The sequence below is a fragment of the Exserohilum turcica genome, assembly GCF_000359705.1.
Source record: "Exserohilum turcica Et28A unplaced genomic scaffold SETTUscaffold_3, whole genome shotgun sequence".
NCBI lineage: Eukaryota > Fungi > Ascomycota > Dothideomycetes > Pleosporales > Pleosporaceae > Exserohilum > Exserohilum turcicum.
Genome location: NW_007360136.1, coordinates 1,060,226 through 1,074,704, shown reverse-complemented (window position 1 = coordinate 1,074,704; position 14,479 = coordinate 1,060,226). Strand labels below are relative to the sequence as shown.

General features: G+C 53.0%; 7 protein-coding genes across 7 annotated transcripts; 2 read left to right on the top strand and 5 right to left on the bottom strand.

Moving 5' to 3' along the window:
* Positions 1–347: 347 nt before the first annotated feature.
* Positions 348–894, top strand: SETTUDRAFT_54109 (uncharacterized protein; the record flags this gene model as incomplete). The annotated part of the gene is made up of 3 exons (XM_008028916.1): positions 348–401; positions 466–519; positions 625–894. Coding segments are annotated over 3 exons (378 nt in total), but the record flags the coding sequence as incomplete, so codon positions are not given.
* A 429-nt stretch (positions 895–1,323) lies between these two features.
* On the bottom strand, positions 1,324–3,724 carry SETTUDRAFT_163628 (uncharacterized protein). The gene is made up of 3 exons (XM_008029149.1): positions 3,393–3,724; positions 2,779–3,331; positions 1,324–2,727 (listed from the first exon to the last, which is right to left on the bottom strand). The coding sequence occupies exons 1-3, from the start codon at positions 3,466–3,468 to the stop codon at positions 1,515–1,517; spliced, it is 1,842 nt and encodes a 613-aa protein (XP_008027340.1). The 5' UTR covers positions 3,469–3,724; the 3' UTR covers positions 1,324–1,514.
* A 964-nt stretch (positions 3,725–4,688) lies between these two features.
* On the bottom strand, positions 4,689–5,936 carry SETTUDRAFT_163627 (uncharacterized protein). The gene is made up of 3 exons (XM_008029148.1): positions 5,680–5,936; positions 4,956–5,623; positions 4,689–4,893 (listed from the first exon to the last, which is right to left on the bottom strand). The coding sequence occupies exons 1-3, from the start codon at positions 5,873–5,875 to the stop codon at positions 4,714–4,716; spliced, it is 1,044 nt and encodes a 347-aa protein (XP_008027339.1). The 5' UTR covers positions 5,876–5,936; the 3' UTR covers positions 4,689–4,713.
* A 175-nt stretch (positions 5,937–6,111) lies between these two features.
* SETTUDRAFT_117060 (uncharacterized protein) lies at positions 6,112–7,355 on the bottom strand. The gene is made up of 5 exons (XM_008029147.1): positions 7,314–7,355; positions 6,720–6,795; positions 6,568–6,668; positions 6,453–6,518; positions 6,112–6,403 (listed from the first exon to the last, which is right to left on the bottom strand). Exons 1-5 carry the CDS (start codon positions 7,314–7,316, stop codon positions 6,329–6,331), a joined length of 321 nt encoding a protein of 106 aa, XP_008027338.1. The 5' UTR covers positions 7,317–7,355; the 3' UTR covers positions 6,112–6,328.
* A 170-nt stretch (positions 7,356–7,525) lies between these two features.
* On the bottom strand, positions 7,526–9,786 carry SETTUDRAFT_163624 (uncharacterized protein). The gene is made up of 2 exons (XM_008029146.1): positions 8,292–9,786; positions 7,526–8,204 (listed from the first exon to the last, which is right to left on the bottom strand). The coding sequence occupies exons 1-2, from the start codon at positions 9,752–9,754 to the stop codon at positions 7,646–7,648; spliced, it is 2,022 nt and encodes a 673-aa protein (XP_008027337.1). The 5' UTR covers positions 9,755–9,786; the 3' UTR covers positions 7,526–7,645.
* Positions 9,787–11,596: 1,810 nt separating this feature from the next.
* SETTUDRAFT_90713 (uncharacterized protein) lies at positions 11,597–12,647 on the top strand (the record flags this gene model as incomplete). The annotated part of the gene is made up of 5 exons (XM_008029145.1): positions 11,597–11,648; positions 11,697–11,780; positions 11,842–11,886; positions 11,945–12,239; positions 12,335–12,647. The coding sequence occupies 5 exons, from the start codon at positions 11,597–11,599 to the stop codon at positions 12,645–12,647; spliced, it is 789 nt and encodes a 262-aa protein (XP_008027336.1).
* A 302-nt stretch (positions 12,648–12,949) lies between these two features.
* On the bottom strand, positions 12,950–13,885 carry SETTUDRAFT_32027 (uncharacterized protein; the record flags this gene model as incomplete). The annotated part of the gene is made up of 1 exon (XM_008028798.1): positions 12,950–13,885. One exon carries the CDS (start codon positions 13,883–13,885, stop codon positions 12,950–12,952), a length of 936 nt encoding a protein of 311 aa, XP_008026989.1.
* Between the last annotated feature and the right edge of the window lie 594 nt (positions 13,886–14,479).

Genomic DNA, 14,479 nt, shown 5'->3' with positions numbered 1-14,479 from the left:
ATGCATTTGTGTCTTACACTGCGGCAATGGGGAGTTGATGCGTATGAACTTGATTAGCATAATAAACCGATAGTATGGAGTAAAATGCGGAAGCTCTCACTTGCGGATTTCATCTGACGCGTTGGTTGTTGTGATTTCACCTTCACTATGTATGTGATTTCGCGGTCTCCGGTTTCACTTCACTTTCTCCGTTGCGCACATAAAAACAACCCATCCCCCAGCCTTTTCGCTCTCTCCCCCTCCCACTCCTTTCATTCTCGCACACCATCCAACTCCAACATCTACCTTCTCCAAAGCCACTCCACCAACACCACCAACACACCACCACACGTGCACACCCACCCACCATGTCCGACAACGAAGGCGCCAAAGCCGGCAAAGGCTGGACCGACCGCCAACGCGTATGCACAAACACCCTCCTCCTCCCCACAAGCCCCAACTAACAAGTCTCTCCAAACCCAACAGCTCGCCTACTACTTCAACCTCGTCGAATTCTCAAACGCCAAACTCGACTTCACCGTTCGTCTCCCCCCATCTTTCCCCCGCAGGAAGAAAAATATATATACCCCCCCGCTCTACAGTTCTTACACTAACATATCCCCCCTTCCTTCTTCCTATGTGCAGAATGCCCCGCGTCCAGAAGGCAAGTCCGTCGGTGCATGCCGGATCATGGTGGACCGACTCAAAGGCACGTTGAAGAGCGAGTTGGCAGCTCTCCGAGGAGGCAATGGAAGTAGTGAGGATGGCGGTAGTGCTACTACTACGACGACGACGACGACCAAAAACAAGCCCGCTACGCCCAAGAAAGCAGTTACACCGCGGAAGCGCAAGAACAAAAACGTTGATGACGACGAGGTGCGTGCTACGCCGAGGAAGCGCAGTCGCAAGAACAAGGGCGACGACAAGGGCAAGGACAAGGACAAGGACAAGGACGACGACGGCGAGGCTGTGCATGCGCGTGGCGCCGAGACCGAGATGGATGCAAAGGCCGAGGACGTGACGTCTCTGGATGACGACGAGGGTGTGGCTGTCAAGTCTGAGGCCAAGGAGGAGGACAAGGTTGAGAGCGACGTCTAGACTGTGCTTGTTTGCAGGGGAGTGCCGTTATTTTGCGTTTGCGGAAGACGTTTCCCCCCCATTTAGGTTCCATGTTACCTTCCTTTCGGGGAACTTGAAACTTGGAGCCTCAAGATGACGACGGGCGAGGCTGATGAGGCGTATGGGGATGCATCACACAGCATCATGTGAAGAATTGAAAATGGAACATGAGTAATTTCAAGTAATCCTTGCATACATTGAGATGTGGAAGAAAAAAAAACATAAAAAAATAAAAGAGATTTCAAGTGTGGGTATCAAACTAATTCTCCTGAAACTGGGAATTCCTTGGTTTCAATCATGCACTTTCGTATCCAAAGCCTCTCTACTTCTCTTTCGTGAGGACGGCTCATTTCATCAGTTCATAAACGCCTGTTGATCCGTTGTATATGCAAAAAAGGACAAGTCAAATTCAGATTTTACCGCGTGTAGTCGGGTTTTGTCGCTTTGTTCACAATCGGAGGTGGTCCATCCGTATCCGGGTAGGGCAGGGGTGCACCTGGGGGTGGTCTCGAAAACGACAAGCCGGCAGGTGGCAATATGGGGGAAACAACCGAGATGGACGGTGGTGGTCTTGATCCGTCTTGCAAAGGTGTCTTGGGGGGCCTAGGCGGCGCATTTGATAGCCCATCGTCCCAGCTGTTTGCAGAGCTCACCATGGATACAGGACGCCCTGTTGTGAATTGGTCGGCTGAACGGCGACCAGGTGAGACAAGTTCACCGGAATGTCGAGGTAGTAGGTCATAGTCGGGGTCTGGAGAGGGCGGGTGCTCCCCAGAGCTGACAACCAGGAACTTGTCATTATCTGAGGGTTGACGTTGTGTCGGTGGAGGCCGGAAGGCAGGATGTATGTTTGTATAATAGTCTGGTGAGAGCTCTTCCGCTGGGAGTTCGACGGCCATGGGCGCCGGGTCTGGGACCTGGGGAAGGGGCTTGTTTGGTGCTTGTGCGCATGGTGAGTATGGCGACTCTCCTTTGGCGGCGCGCTCCCATCGTATCTTGGCAAAGTGTATCCGTGCAATCTTGGCGGCCGCGTCCATTGTCATACCCTGCACGCTCTGCTCGGCCAAGTACATGCGCGTGTTTGTGCTGATCTCGGCCAGGGCATTCCACTCATTCATTCCAAATTCGCCTACACCGACGTTTACGTTCAGGCGGTAGTAGTTCTCCGGGTTGACATGTCTTTTTGCGAGGTGGTCCTTCATTTCCTTGTGCGTCTTTTCGCATCCTTCAATCTTTGATATCAGCCTTCGTCTGGCCTCTGCAAAGTCTCCGATGCCGCCTGAAACGAAACCTTCCCACCACAAGTGTTGTTGGGCATTTGTGCCTTCGGGCCGCTTGCCAGTGCCGATGCTTACAAAGACACCAACTTCACGCCCAGGCCATTCGTTGACAACAGCTTCGTCCAGAGCCATAGGAGCGGGGTTGTATTTGCCGGAGCCTTCGTCAAGGAAGACGGACTGGCCGATCTGGATAGGCTTGAAAGCCAGCGCAGTCGCAGAGGTGGCTCGACCGGCTTGCCAGATTGTGGCATTAGGTTCTATAGGTGGTTCTTTGCGGGAATCGTAGGAGCGGAGGAGGATCTGGCCGCTGCTCGACTTTTTGGTACCTTTGTAAACGGCTGTGACGGCGCTACAGCATGTTAGTCAACTGACCATTCTTTCGGGGATTAATAAAACTCACGTCTTGGTACGCTCCTCGCGGTTGTCGTAGAGCAAAGCATGTGGATTCCCCCACTTCATGGCAGCTATCCGCATGTTCACAGGCGACATGCCAATCTGACTGTAGTTGCTGGCGTTACTAGCACTCCTCTGCATACGGCCCGAGATGGCGCTTCCAGGAGTCATGGGTGGGGTGTCGCGCCCCTCGTGAGTGTCGTTGCCTTCGTCGTCGTAGATGGTGTGTTCGCGCACGCATTGCATAATGGCCTCCTCCAACTTGGAGGCCTTGAACAGGGTTGAGCGGTAGGGTATACCAGCAAATGTCTTGTCTGTTTCGAAGACTCGTCTTGTCATGCGCACATAGACGTCTTTGCACGTCTCAACGTCCATCCTCAGGCGCCCCAGCATAATGGCAATCAGGCCGCCGGTGCCTGTTCCCACAATGAGGTCGAAGTGCTCGCATGGCTTGGGGAGTTCGTGTCTCTTGGGCGCGCGGCCCTCTGTCTCGACAAAGGTTCGATGCATTAATTCCTGGAGGATGATGAGCATCGAGTACCCCCGCACGCCGCCGCCATCTGCCCAAACACGTTAGCCACCCCGCCCTTGGTATTGAAGCAGTGCCTCACACCCACGTACCTAAGGATAGAATGCGCAGCGGCGGGCCCTTTGTGGTGTCTTTTCTGCGGACTCCGTTGGCTGTCATGTTGGGCATGATGTCCGGGTCAGGCGTCGCAGCGTGTAGCGACTGGCAGGACCAAACGTGGTTGCCTTGGGATGTCGAGTTCAAGTATTCCTAGCGCAATCGTATGAGGCGAGGCTGAGAGGATGACTGGCTGATGGCCGGGTGTTCCGGTTCGACGGTTGGGGTTTGACAGGCTTCGCAGCGTGCTAAAATGGCGGAGCTGATTGTGATACGAAGGCTGAGTAGAATCCAAGCCTCGGCGCGCGCTTGAAAGCGCTCAAAGAACGGTGAGGGGGGGAGCAGGTGCTAACCGGAGGGGGCAGGCGATGTAGGGACGCAGTCTCAGGCGGCGCGGCCAAGTATGTATAGGGTTCACGTGGCTGACGTGAAAGATTCTTGACTCTTGCTCGTCGCTTGCCCTTGAGTCGCAGCCCGTTGGCGGCCAGCAGCGTCATTCGTCATTCGCCAAGCACGCCTCCAGCTTGAACTGCACCGCCACCCAAAAACCTGGCACATCCCGGCCTCGCGCTGCTGTCAGCGCCCAAGATCACCCGCGCGTACCGGTTTTTGCAACCACGCATCTCCTGCCCTTGCAGCGGTAAGGCGTTGGCCCGCTTTGCCTTCTGGAAGCTGTCCCCTGACACGGCGGAGCGGACCCATGACCGCCCAATCGCTGGCTGACCGGCCATGGCTCCGAGGTCACGATCCCACTGCATCTCGCCTCCTTGGTGCTCGAAACCATGGTCGCCACGCTGATCCCGTGTGCTGATCAAGGCGATACAAACACACACCAAGTGCTCTGTCCTCATGTCGCCGTGGTTGCTCGTCATCGACTGTGTACGAGCAAAACGAAACACTCGAGCGCACAGGCCAGCCGATACTGGCAAGCAAAAGTGCACGACGACGTCTCTGCAAGCAGCCCTGCTCATGGCTCAGGACATGGACAGAATACCAGCTCAAGCGAAGACAAATATCGCGCATTACGTATGCGTCGCGCTTCACCATGGTAGAGAGAAATCAAAAACTACACCCCTCGCGACGGTCTGGACGGGGGGTTTGCACATGTGTGGAAGATATCGTCATGCTTGAAACACAGGGTTCAGCCTCCCCAAAGGGTCCATTTACGCCTACTGTGCCATACATGGGCATATGCACATCAGACACACCTGGACGTTACGCCATATGCGACTCCTTCAGGACGCGAGCCCACACTGTCATTGGCCGGAACTTTGTTATTTTGGGCATATACGGGTTGAAACAGTGCTTATTCAAAGGCTACAAGACGCTATTGGAACCTTTCGGTGGTACGCTGACGAGACCCCTCTTTTCCCTGGTGCGCCATTGGATCGCTTTCGCAATGTGGTACAGCACCTCGAGCGTCGGCATGGGAACACCAGCATTCTTTCCTGCCCTGAGCGGCTCGCCCACTAGGTTCTCGAACTCGATCCAGTTGCCCTGTGAATTGTCAGCATGTTTGCTTTGCCCAAGTGTATGGCTCGATCGTTTCGCGAACGCACCTTTTCGAGATCTTGCTGCATACTCGGCTTCAGATAGCTCTCTAGCGGATCAATGTTGATGGTAGCTTCCACTACGTCATCGCCCAGCTCCACTCCATTCACGGCTTTGGCAGCGGCCACGATTTCTCGCATCGCTGGCCTGACAAGACCATCCAGTGCGCCGTCTGCAAGCCGGATGCGTCCATCGTCCAGGCCCGTGATGGCGCAGATTGGGTTCAAGGCCGCGTTGAACACGAGCTTCTTCCAACGGTCATGTAGGACCTCGGGTGAATACTGGCAGTCCGTCTTTCCTGCTTTGCCGTAGATCGCTACAAGCTCCTCGGCTCGGCGCTCGGGCACCGCAGGATTGATGTTGGAGGTGGGAAAGGCGCCGATGAGCAGCTTGTCGGCTTCATCATGCACAATGTGGCCTGGCGAAGGCTCCGCGCTGCCAATCATGGATATTCCAGAAAGTATGGGAACATTGGGATGCGCCCTCAGGAAGGGCTTCTCAATGTTAATCCCGTTCTGGAGCAGAAGAAGCGTCGTCTTGCCGCTGTTCTTGGGAAGTGCCGGGGTGGCCAGTTCAACGGCTGTAGGCGAGGCGTCGGGAATGTTCTTGGTGCAGAGAATGACATAGTCGTATGGTGGAATGCCTTCTTCGACAAGATTGGGAACCGTGTTGCGGACTTGGTAGTGTTAGCCTGCTTGTATTCCTTGTGTACTTGAATGCGCTGCAGCATACCAACACTGGGCCTCCAGCCGTCCAAGACACCATGATCACAGCTGTGGATTGTGTAGCCCTTTTCTTTGACCACATTGTAGTTGGATCGCAACACGACCGTGACGGCGGCGAGCCCACCAACTTCCAAGTTGACGGCTGCAATGGCTCCCACGGCGCCGCCACCAATAATCAGGACCGTCTTTTTCGCTTCAGCCATGGCGACGTGGAGGAGTCGAGTGTCTTTTCACACTCGATGTATAGTGAACCGGGCTACATGGCTGAGGTGAGGTAAGCCGTTACGCGTTGGTGGGGTTGGAGGGGTGCTTATGACGGGACGTGACTCCCACCTAAACGCCCAAGACGCTATCGCTAGTACCTGCTTGATTTGGCCATCTTCACATGGCACGCCTTCACTACATCACTGGCACCTAGTCTGGCAAGCAATCTTTTGCGGTCCCTTCAATCGAGCTCCATTTGATGCATATGTAGGTTACAGTCCGTAAATTCGTGGCTGGTGACCCTGTGTCGCCAAATCTTCCGCCTCACACGTCTTCATTCGTGTTGCACTGATGGTCAATGCATTGCTTGAGTCGAAGGTAGAGCCGTCCATTCCATCCGCCCGAAGACTACGCCGAGAGCCTAGCAAAAGAGAGAGAAACAAGGCGCACGTTTAGAAGACGAGAGCAGCACCCTTGGTCTTCTTGTCACCACCAAGCTCAAAGTGCTTGCATCGCTTGAGGGCAAGCTATTTTCGGGTTAGCGGCGGCATAGCAGGCCGTCGTGGTAGAACATACCTGTGCCTTGGTCTTGCAAGCAGTGCACTCTAGACGGAGAACGACCTTCTTGGTGGTTTTCGCCCTCTGCGTATCGTCAGCATCGACTCCGCAGCTCGCATGTGGCCAATCATACCTTGTGGAAAACGGGCTTGGTCTGACCTCCGTAACCGGATTGCTTGCGGTCATAACGACGCTTACCCTGTGCGAACAGAGAGGCCTTTCCTGCCTTGTATTCTACCTTGTTTCAGTATGTGAAAACAACGTGTAGGAGCATGGACCACTGACGGGTGACCTTGTGCTGGGTGTGCTTCTTGCAGTCCTTGCCCTTGCAGTAGGTTCGGCGGGTCTTGGGAACGTTGACCTGAGACACCAAAGTCAGCATTTATCTCACGACCTCCTCTAACCATGTGACCGTTTTCCAGTAACAGTCGAGTATGCGACACGAGTAGGCGAGCAGCGTCGGCGTCGGCGTGATTGACGGGCCAGGGACGTGTCGGAGAGGCGACCAATGCGAGCGAGAAAGCGAACGAGGAGAATTATAGTGTCTGAGCCAACTCGGGGGCGCGACCTTGTCCTAGCGGTGGCCACTCTGTGATATAGCGAGACATGGACGCATGAGTGTCCTGCTTTGAACTCTGCCATCTCTCAAGCCCGCACCACTTGCGCTGATTCTTTCCGACTTCCTTCGTCGCGGCGTCGTATTCTCCTTTTCCCTTCACCACCCATCTATTTCAAAATGCCGAGACCAATCCCAGTGTCCGTTGTTGTGAGGTTGTACGTTCCGGAAATTTGCCATCGTCATCGAAGATTCGTCGAATCGCCCACTCGTGTCGTGACTGTTGTACTGCGCAGTCGCAAATAGTAAATGATCTCACTCACCATTTTGACGGATTTTGCTCTGTGGTTAGTATGAGCGAAAGGTTGGCGGTGGTGCTGGAGGTGTTGATGGTCGCTGGTCCGATATTGCTAGCGTGTGTGGGCTTCGGCTAGGTTAGTAAGCCGGTGCTCATGCGCCACTCACCAGCCACTGCCAAGATTCAAAACATCACAATCAGGTGGCATGCTGGGAGAGATTGAAGATAAAAATGAATTCGTCGTTATGGTATCATCGCAGCAAATCAAATGAAAATGTCCACCCGTCCATCTTCTCGCAATGATCGTAGCTGACCTGTGAAGCCATTCTGAAGAACAAAGGAAACACGGGCAAAAGACTAGTACACGGGACGCCCCTCATCCCATTTCTGGACTTCCTTGGTGTCTTTCGCGGCAGATGGAGGACTGCTTCCAATGCCAAGACTAAACCGGCCATCCTCGAGCCGCTTTACGGGACCAACCCATTCCCACATGCGAGCGACATCGCCGTTAGCTGTTGTTCGCACACCTGCACGAACGTTGCTATTCTTTTCGACCTTTGCTTGGACTCTTTTCCACAGTTTCTGTCGTCGAGACGCATTGAACTCAGTGCGCAAGACGTCGTCACGAAGTTGTGTCATACTGATGCCCTTCTCCACACTAGGCTGTTGATAGCAGAGTGCAGCCTGGTCTTGGAGCCTGTCGTACGCGTCGCTTGCCAGCTGCTTTGCGCGAACTTCCATGGCTCGGTTGCTGGTGTAAGAGTACTTGCCGTAGGAGCCCGTGGCAATCAGCATCAAGACCATTACAATCTGGAGAAGATGTCGTTCAAAAGATTGTCGGAGGGATCTTCGGATGCTACAGGAGAGGGAGAGCTTTGCGAGAGAGGTTGATGCAAGACGCCGTTTGCCGGTTGTTCTGTGTCCAAGGAAGAGGAACTGATTAGTACAATTCCAAGTCAGAAATATGCACATATGGTTTGGGACCTGAGAGAAGAGTACTTACTCATCCGTGCTTTGAACAATCTCCTCACGCATCATAAGTTCGGGAAAAGCCCGGTCAAACAAATCACTAAACTCTTGATCCGTCAAACTCTTGCTTTTTTGAGCAGCCATCTGCGCCTTGAGATCCACTTCGCTGATCTCGGGGCTTTCTACGGGATGCCCTTCGGAGTCGGGCTCGCCACATTCGTACTGTGCCTTGCGCTGTCGGAGAATCTCGACGCCTCTGTTGGCAATGCCGTTTACTTTGCGGGTCTTTGCACTGTCCGGCTCACACGTTGCTGGAAGGGGAAGCAGGCCACCCAGAGATAGTGGATGGTCTTTCTTGATGAAGTCGGGATCGCATCGGAGATTCAGGCCTCGGTAGCACTGCGCATGTGGCGGGCAAGGCTCACATTGTGGAAGTATTGGAGTAGCCCAGCTCGGTATCTCTACGCCGGCAAGCGCAGTGGCCTCTCGTCCCATGCCACAGAAGCCAACGTTGATCTTCTCTTGTCGCCAGACGCCCGCAAAAGCCGTTGCAGCAGTAAGAAGTAGAGTCCCAGCCATCGCCTTGATAGTGCCAGTGGCCTTTGCTTTCTTCTGCCTTCTTCTCGGTGGGAGGATATCCACCTCGCCAGCCTTTGCACGCTCACGCACCAGCTCGAGCTGCTCCTCCGCCGTGAATTCTTCGCCCGCATCTGTGGTATCGTTTTCCTCCTGCTTTACACGCGGGTCGGCCACGTCAAAAGTTCCGCGTGTGGGCACCATGATGCCATCGTCTACTTGCTCCGTCTTGGGCTGTACTGTCCTTCGGCGATGTACGTCGCTCTTCCGCCTCTCATGCTGGCTGTATCCTGTAGTCCGCCTCCGACGGTCGCGCAGAATGGCGTCTGGCACTGCGGGTGAGCTTCCGCTCTGGAAAGGGTTCTCTTGGGTGAAAGGGCTTGTGGCATCATTACGATGCCACGCTTCCGGTTCGGGCGACGGCTCTTTCGGCTCTTTCGGAGCGGGCGTAGCGCTCTTGCGGGTGCGTCTTGCTGCGGGACGCTCGTCTATCTCGGGCTCGAGAGCCCTGCTGTGTTTGGCGGGCACGGTGCGAGACGGTGTTTTGGCACGTGGCGGAGGCGGATCTGGCTCCTCCGTCGTTGAGCGCCCTGTTCTTCGTAGTGTCCGCCGCCCAGTGGCGGGTGTAGGGGCGACGAGGGTTTCGTCCTCGACATCATCCGTATCCACCGTGCTGGCCGAGCTGGAGGGGACGTCTACGATGCCCCGCGTCGATCGCTTCGTCCGCGCGTACGCCCTTTGCACCTGGGATTTTTGGGGCAGGACGACATCGTTGAAGAGGCCCACGAGGACCGGCTTCTTCGCCGAGGATGGATATGTGACGCCGTGTCGAAGTAGGATGCTGCGTAGTTCGGGTACTGTAATCTTGTTCGCATCCACCCCGTCCTCGTAATACCAGTACTCTCCGCGCGCATCGGCCATCGTGTAGGAGGTGCGAAGAATAAGCACACAAAAATGTTCGTCTTGGCGTGTGCTGGTCGATCCGGAAAAAGTGCAGACGATAAGGGTTCTGATGGTTCAGGCTGATCTTTTGGTAAGCCGTGGGTGGAGCTGGGAAAGTCTGTTTCGCTTGTTTGTGATGTCACCAAGGCAACAGGCTGGTATGTGGGTCCGTGCACCATTCCCCTTTCGCCCCGACCTCCATCACCTGCTGCTACAAGACAAAGTTGAGCGGCGTAGAATCCTCCCTCACCGCACTGAGATATCGAAACTTTTACACAGCTACTCCCAACAATATGCAGGGAAGTCAAGTCGAAAGCGGTTGAACCAGTCCACACAGACATGTTATTGCAGGAATTCTGCTGCAATCCTATGCCCAGGCTTGGGACAAGCAGTGGCAATGAACCCTCTGCTTGTAATCGTCTACTCACCAAATTCACCTCTACCAAGGCTCACCAGAGTATATCCTCGGACGCATTCTCCACAGTAAACACTGACCATGGTGTTTACGAAGCAAGCTCGTATGGAACATGCATTTCCAAATATAGCTGGCTCTTTCACGGAACGAACAAGGAAAGCAAACGATGGTGCAGAAGCGAAAAGTGTTGTCTTGCAGCTCATGTAGTACAGATCGCGATCGGCTCCGCATTCGTACCGTCATACATCTGTGTGAACCCTCAACTTAGGGCGTTCACTTTGATTCTTGGCTGCTTTTCAATGCAGCGGAGCAGGCTATCGTTGCAATCCTCGACTATGCCATCGTATCACATTCACAAACTGTTTGGCATGTTCAACGCATATAAACACACCATGTCAGATCACCCGGCATCAGGTGCAACACATCTTCTGACAGTCTCGACATTGGATCCAAGGGCACAATAAACGAAAGAACTCTAGTGGAAGCTATGGAACAAAGGCCTCCATGATCAGCTCAAAGAGGCATAGGACTGTTTGTCGTGCACCTTGGTAACCGCAGCTTAACAGCCTTGCGTGATTCATTTTGATTGACCTGCGTCAAGCTAGCGTTTTCCCGGCCCCTGTCTTTTCTAGAAGACATTGCTGCTGCATACCCGATGACTATGCGAAACATCGGTGAGGGTCCTGAACAATAACATATCATCTTGACGCAAGTGTGCATGTCACACTCGGATATTGCATCCGCTCTTTACCAACGCAGCAACACAAACAAGATCACACCAAGAATCCTCAATCTGCAGCTTCCTCGCCAAGTGTCTCAAGTTCATAGACAGCCAAAGCCACATTTCACCCAAGCTTTCAGCCTTCGCGCCAAAAAGAAGCCAATTGTGGGGCACACACCGGCTTAATGTAGCTTAATCTCGACAACCCTGCGATATCACACGCTATTCACCAATGACCTTGCCGTCCCCCTAGTTCCGTCTAACCCGAGATCAATACCATCGGACCACGTGCCGCCATGGCCCGTATCCAGCATCACGGTCGCCGCTCTCCGCGCCCGGGCTTATACGGAGTGCAAAGTACCCCGGACCGAGTGGCCGCCGCTAGAAGCACCTCTACACCTAAAAAGCCGGTGGACGCATATAGATTGATTGCAAAATATGGTCACCAAGCGCGTATTGAGTAATTGCTTGAATCGGACCCAAGTCATGTGTCGTTTACGGGATATTGAAGTGCAGGGCTCCAAGCATAGATTGAGGGCCTCGCTTGCATTCTCAGGCCAAGAAGTCTTGTGTGGAGTATCACAACGGCCCTTTATATAGTGCTGTAGAATGGCTATGATTAACGTCGCGTCTTGAACTGTACACTTTTCTCTCCACACTTGTCAAATTTCCTGTTACCATCAACATGTTGGGAAAGACGGCCATCGTCAACGCGCTCGTGAGCGCCGTCTCTGCGGGTTCGCTGGAATACATGTTTGTGCATTTCCATCACTAACAGCCGCCAGGTACCATCCTGTGGGACGGACGCTTCAACGACATGACGACCAGCGCCGACCTTGAAAAATGGTCCTGGGCAAACCAAGTTGGCAGTGAGTGCTACACCAGAACTTTTCCACCGCAGAACCAAGAGAAGCTGACACTCTTCCCAAGACTACCAATACTACATCCACGGATCCGGCCCTACCTCGCGATACGGTACGTAGACACACATGTAGCAAAAACAATCACAGCACACATGCTGACCGCCCTACAGTCAACCTCTCTCCCAACTACAAGAACCCCGGCGACACAGGCAGCAAGCAAGGCGCCAAGATCACCATCGACAGCACGGCCAAGTGGAACAGCGACATGTGGAGGACAGAGCTGATTCCCCAGACCAAAGCCCCCATCAACCAGGGAACCGTCTTCTACCACTTCTCCATCAAGCGCTCCAGCACAAACGTGCCCAGCGCCACCAACGAGCACCAGATTGCGTTTTTCGAGAGCCACTTTACCGAGCTCAAGTATGGCTGGATTAGCGGCGAGTCTGGAACCAGCAACACCAACCTGTAAGTTTCTTGCTACTCCCAGATCTGAGAGAGAGAGTGTGTGTATGAGGGAGCTTGCTTCGGGAATCCATGGCTAATCTGGATCGGTCTTACAGGCAGTGGATGGTCAGCGGGCAGAGCAAGTGGAAGACGGAGCTCAAGGCCGACGAGTGGCACAACGTGGCATACGAAATCAACTTTTCCTCCAACCAGGTGACCTTCTGGCACTCGACTGGCAACAACACGCTTGCCAAGACCGCCGGGCCCTTTTCCACCGGCACGTCGTCCAACGGCGCTGACTGGCATCTTGGTGTTTTGCGTCTGCCTCGCCAGGGCAACGATGGCACGGGCGCTGAGGACTGGTACTTTAGCGGTACATATGTCGAGAGCGGCCCAATTACCACGTCGGTTGCTAGTCCGGCGTCTTGAGTGAATCCCACGTTAGAGGTAGATGACACATACAGCATGTTTGGTATTTGGATATTCTGTACATAGCCCCCCCCCCCTTTTTTTTCATCTTCATGAATGCATACAGTAGAGTCCGTCGTTGAGAATCCTTTGTTCTTCCTAACCCTGCTGAAACGATCATCGAGCAAACATTGCCATTTCCATATCCCATTACTGAGGTCCAGTCATCATGCCGGGTCCATTGCGACTCGCCAGGCTTTCACCAGAAAGCATCGAACCATGTCCACTTGTGATTGCTCTATGCCAATATTCCATTGCCCCCCTCAGACACCATTCTGAATCCAGTCCTTCACCCACGCTACATAAGCATCGACTCCAATATGTTCTATGGCCGACCTGTCATCGCCATGTTTCATATCAGCGATGCAATCCCTGAAATCCCGTTCGTCGAAGCCGGCGGTGATTGGAAAAACACGAAAGTTGGAGGGTACATTGGTATAATGTACTTTTGTGACATGTCTCTGCAACCATTCGGTATGCCTTTGAATCAAGAGCAGATAATCCGGTTCTACACGTTCCAGGATGGCTAGTTTTTTGCCCAAATGCGTGTACATTTCCTGGGCAAACATGAGGTATGTGGAGGGTCTTTCCGCAGGGAATGGCAATTGCATGTCCATGCGGCTCTTGGGATAGTGCTTGCAGATATCCAAGAGTTGGGACATGGCCTGTTTCTTCTTCACCCAATACAAGTCCTTTGTTACGATCATTGTCCGGATATTCTCCTTTTTCTGGCGTGTCAAACTCTGCAGAAAGCTGGCGCATCGATCGAATTCCAGGCCAAGACCGAAACTAAGGAATATTACTTTGTTTTGGTGCAGACCAAGTCCCTTTGTCTCTTTGCGAAGATGGCGACATACAAACTGTAACTGATTGGCAATCCTAAGCTTGCAGTGCGCCTTGTCGTCTTCGACTTTAGGAATGTTTTCGTTGTGACGAGTGCTGGATTTAGGGTTGCTACAGCTGCGATACTCGAATGTAGTCGCAGCCTCTCCGCTGGACTGATTGGTGTGTACTACCTCACAAGTTTCACACCACACGCTTTCTTTGCCAATCTGCTCAAGCTCTTTGAGATCTCCTGAACAGAGTCGACCAATACCATCTTGATCTTCTAGGTAGAAGAGGCCGTCTTCTTCGGTGAGTGTGTACTCGTAGATATGGTTGCGTATCTCGCCTGGAAGGCTTAGCAGATGGGGCGCCATGTTGCGTGATGCTGGTTGTAGTTGTAATATGCTGTAGAAAGATAGAGGAGTTGTGTGGGTGTGTGTGTTTGAGTAAAAGAGTGAGGGTTAGATTGGGAGGTGAGACGAGTTATCCCAAAGAGGGTAGTACCCCGCTTTATGAGAGGAAAATTGAAGGTTTCCGGGTCAACTCAGCGCCAGAGTTCGCCCCCAACCATCTACTTCCCAAGATATAAACCCAACCTAAGGTAACAATATGCAAGATTCACAATACATATGCGGAAGAGCCAAAAGATACTCATTCTCAAGGTCTAGTCTAGGCTAGGTATTGGCTATATAAATCTATACTAATGTTCATATCCATGTTCATGCTCATTCCAAGTCTTGTTGTGTATACATGTCTAAGAAAGGAAGGCAAGATATCAGATACGCGTCAATCCGTCTCTTTTTGTCCTTGTCCATATTTACCCAGTGGAAGGGCAAGGAAAAGGTAAGGAATGAGGGAAAAATAACATCTAAGTAAGTAAGGAAGAAAGAAAGTAAAACGCTGCACTGAGAAAAGAAAGAAAAGAAAGAAAAGAAAGAAAAGAAAGAAAAGAAAGAAAAGAAAGAAAA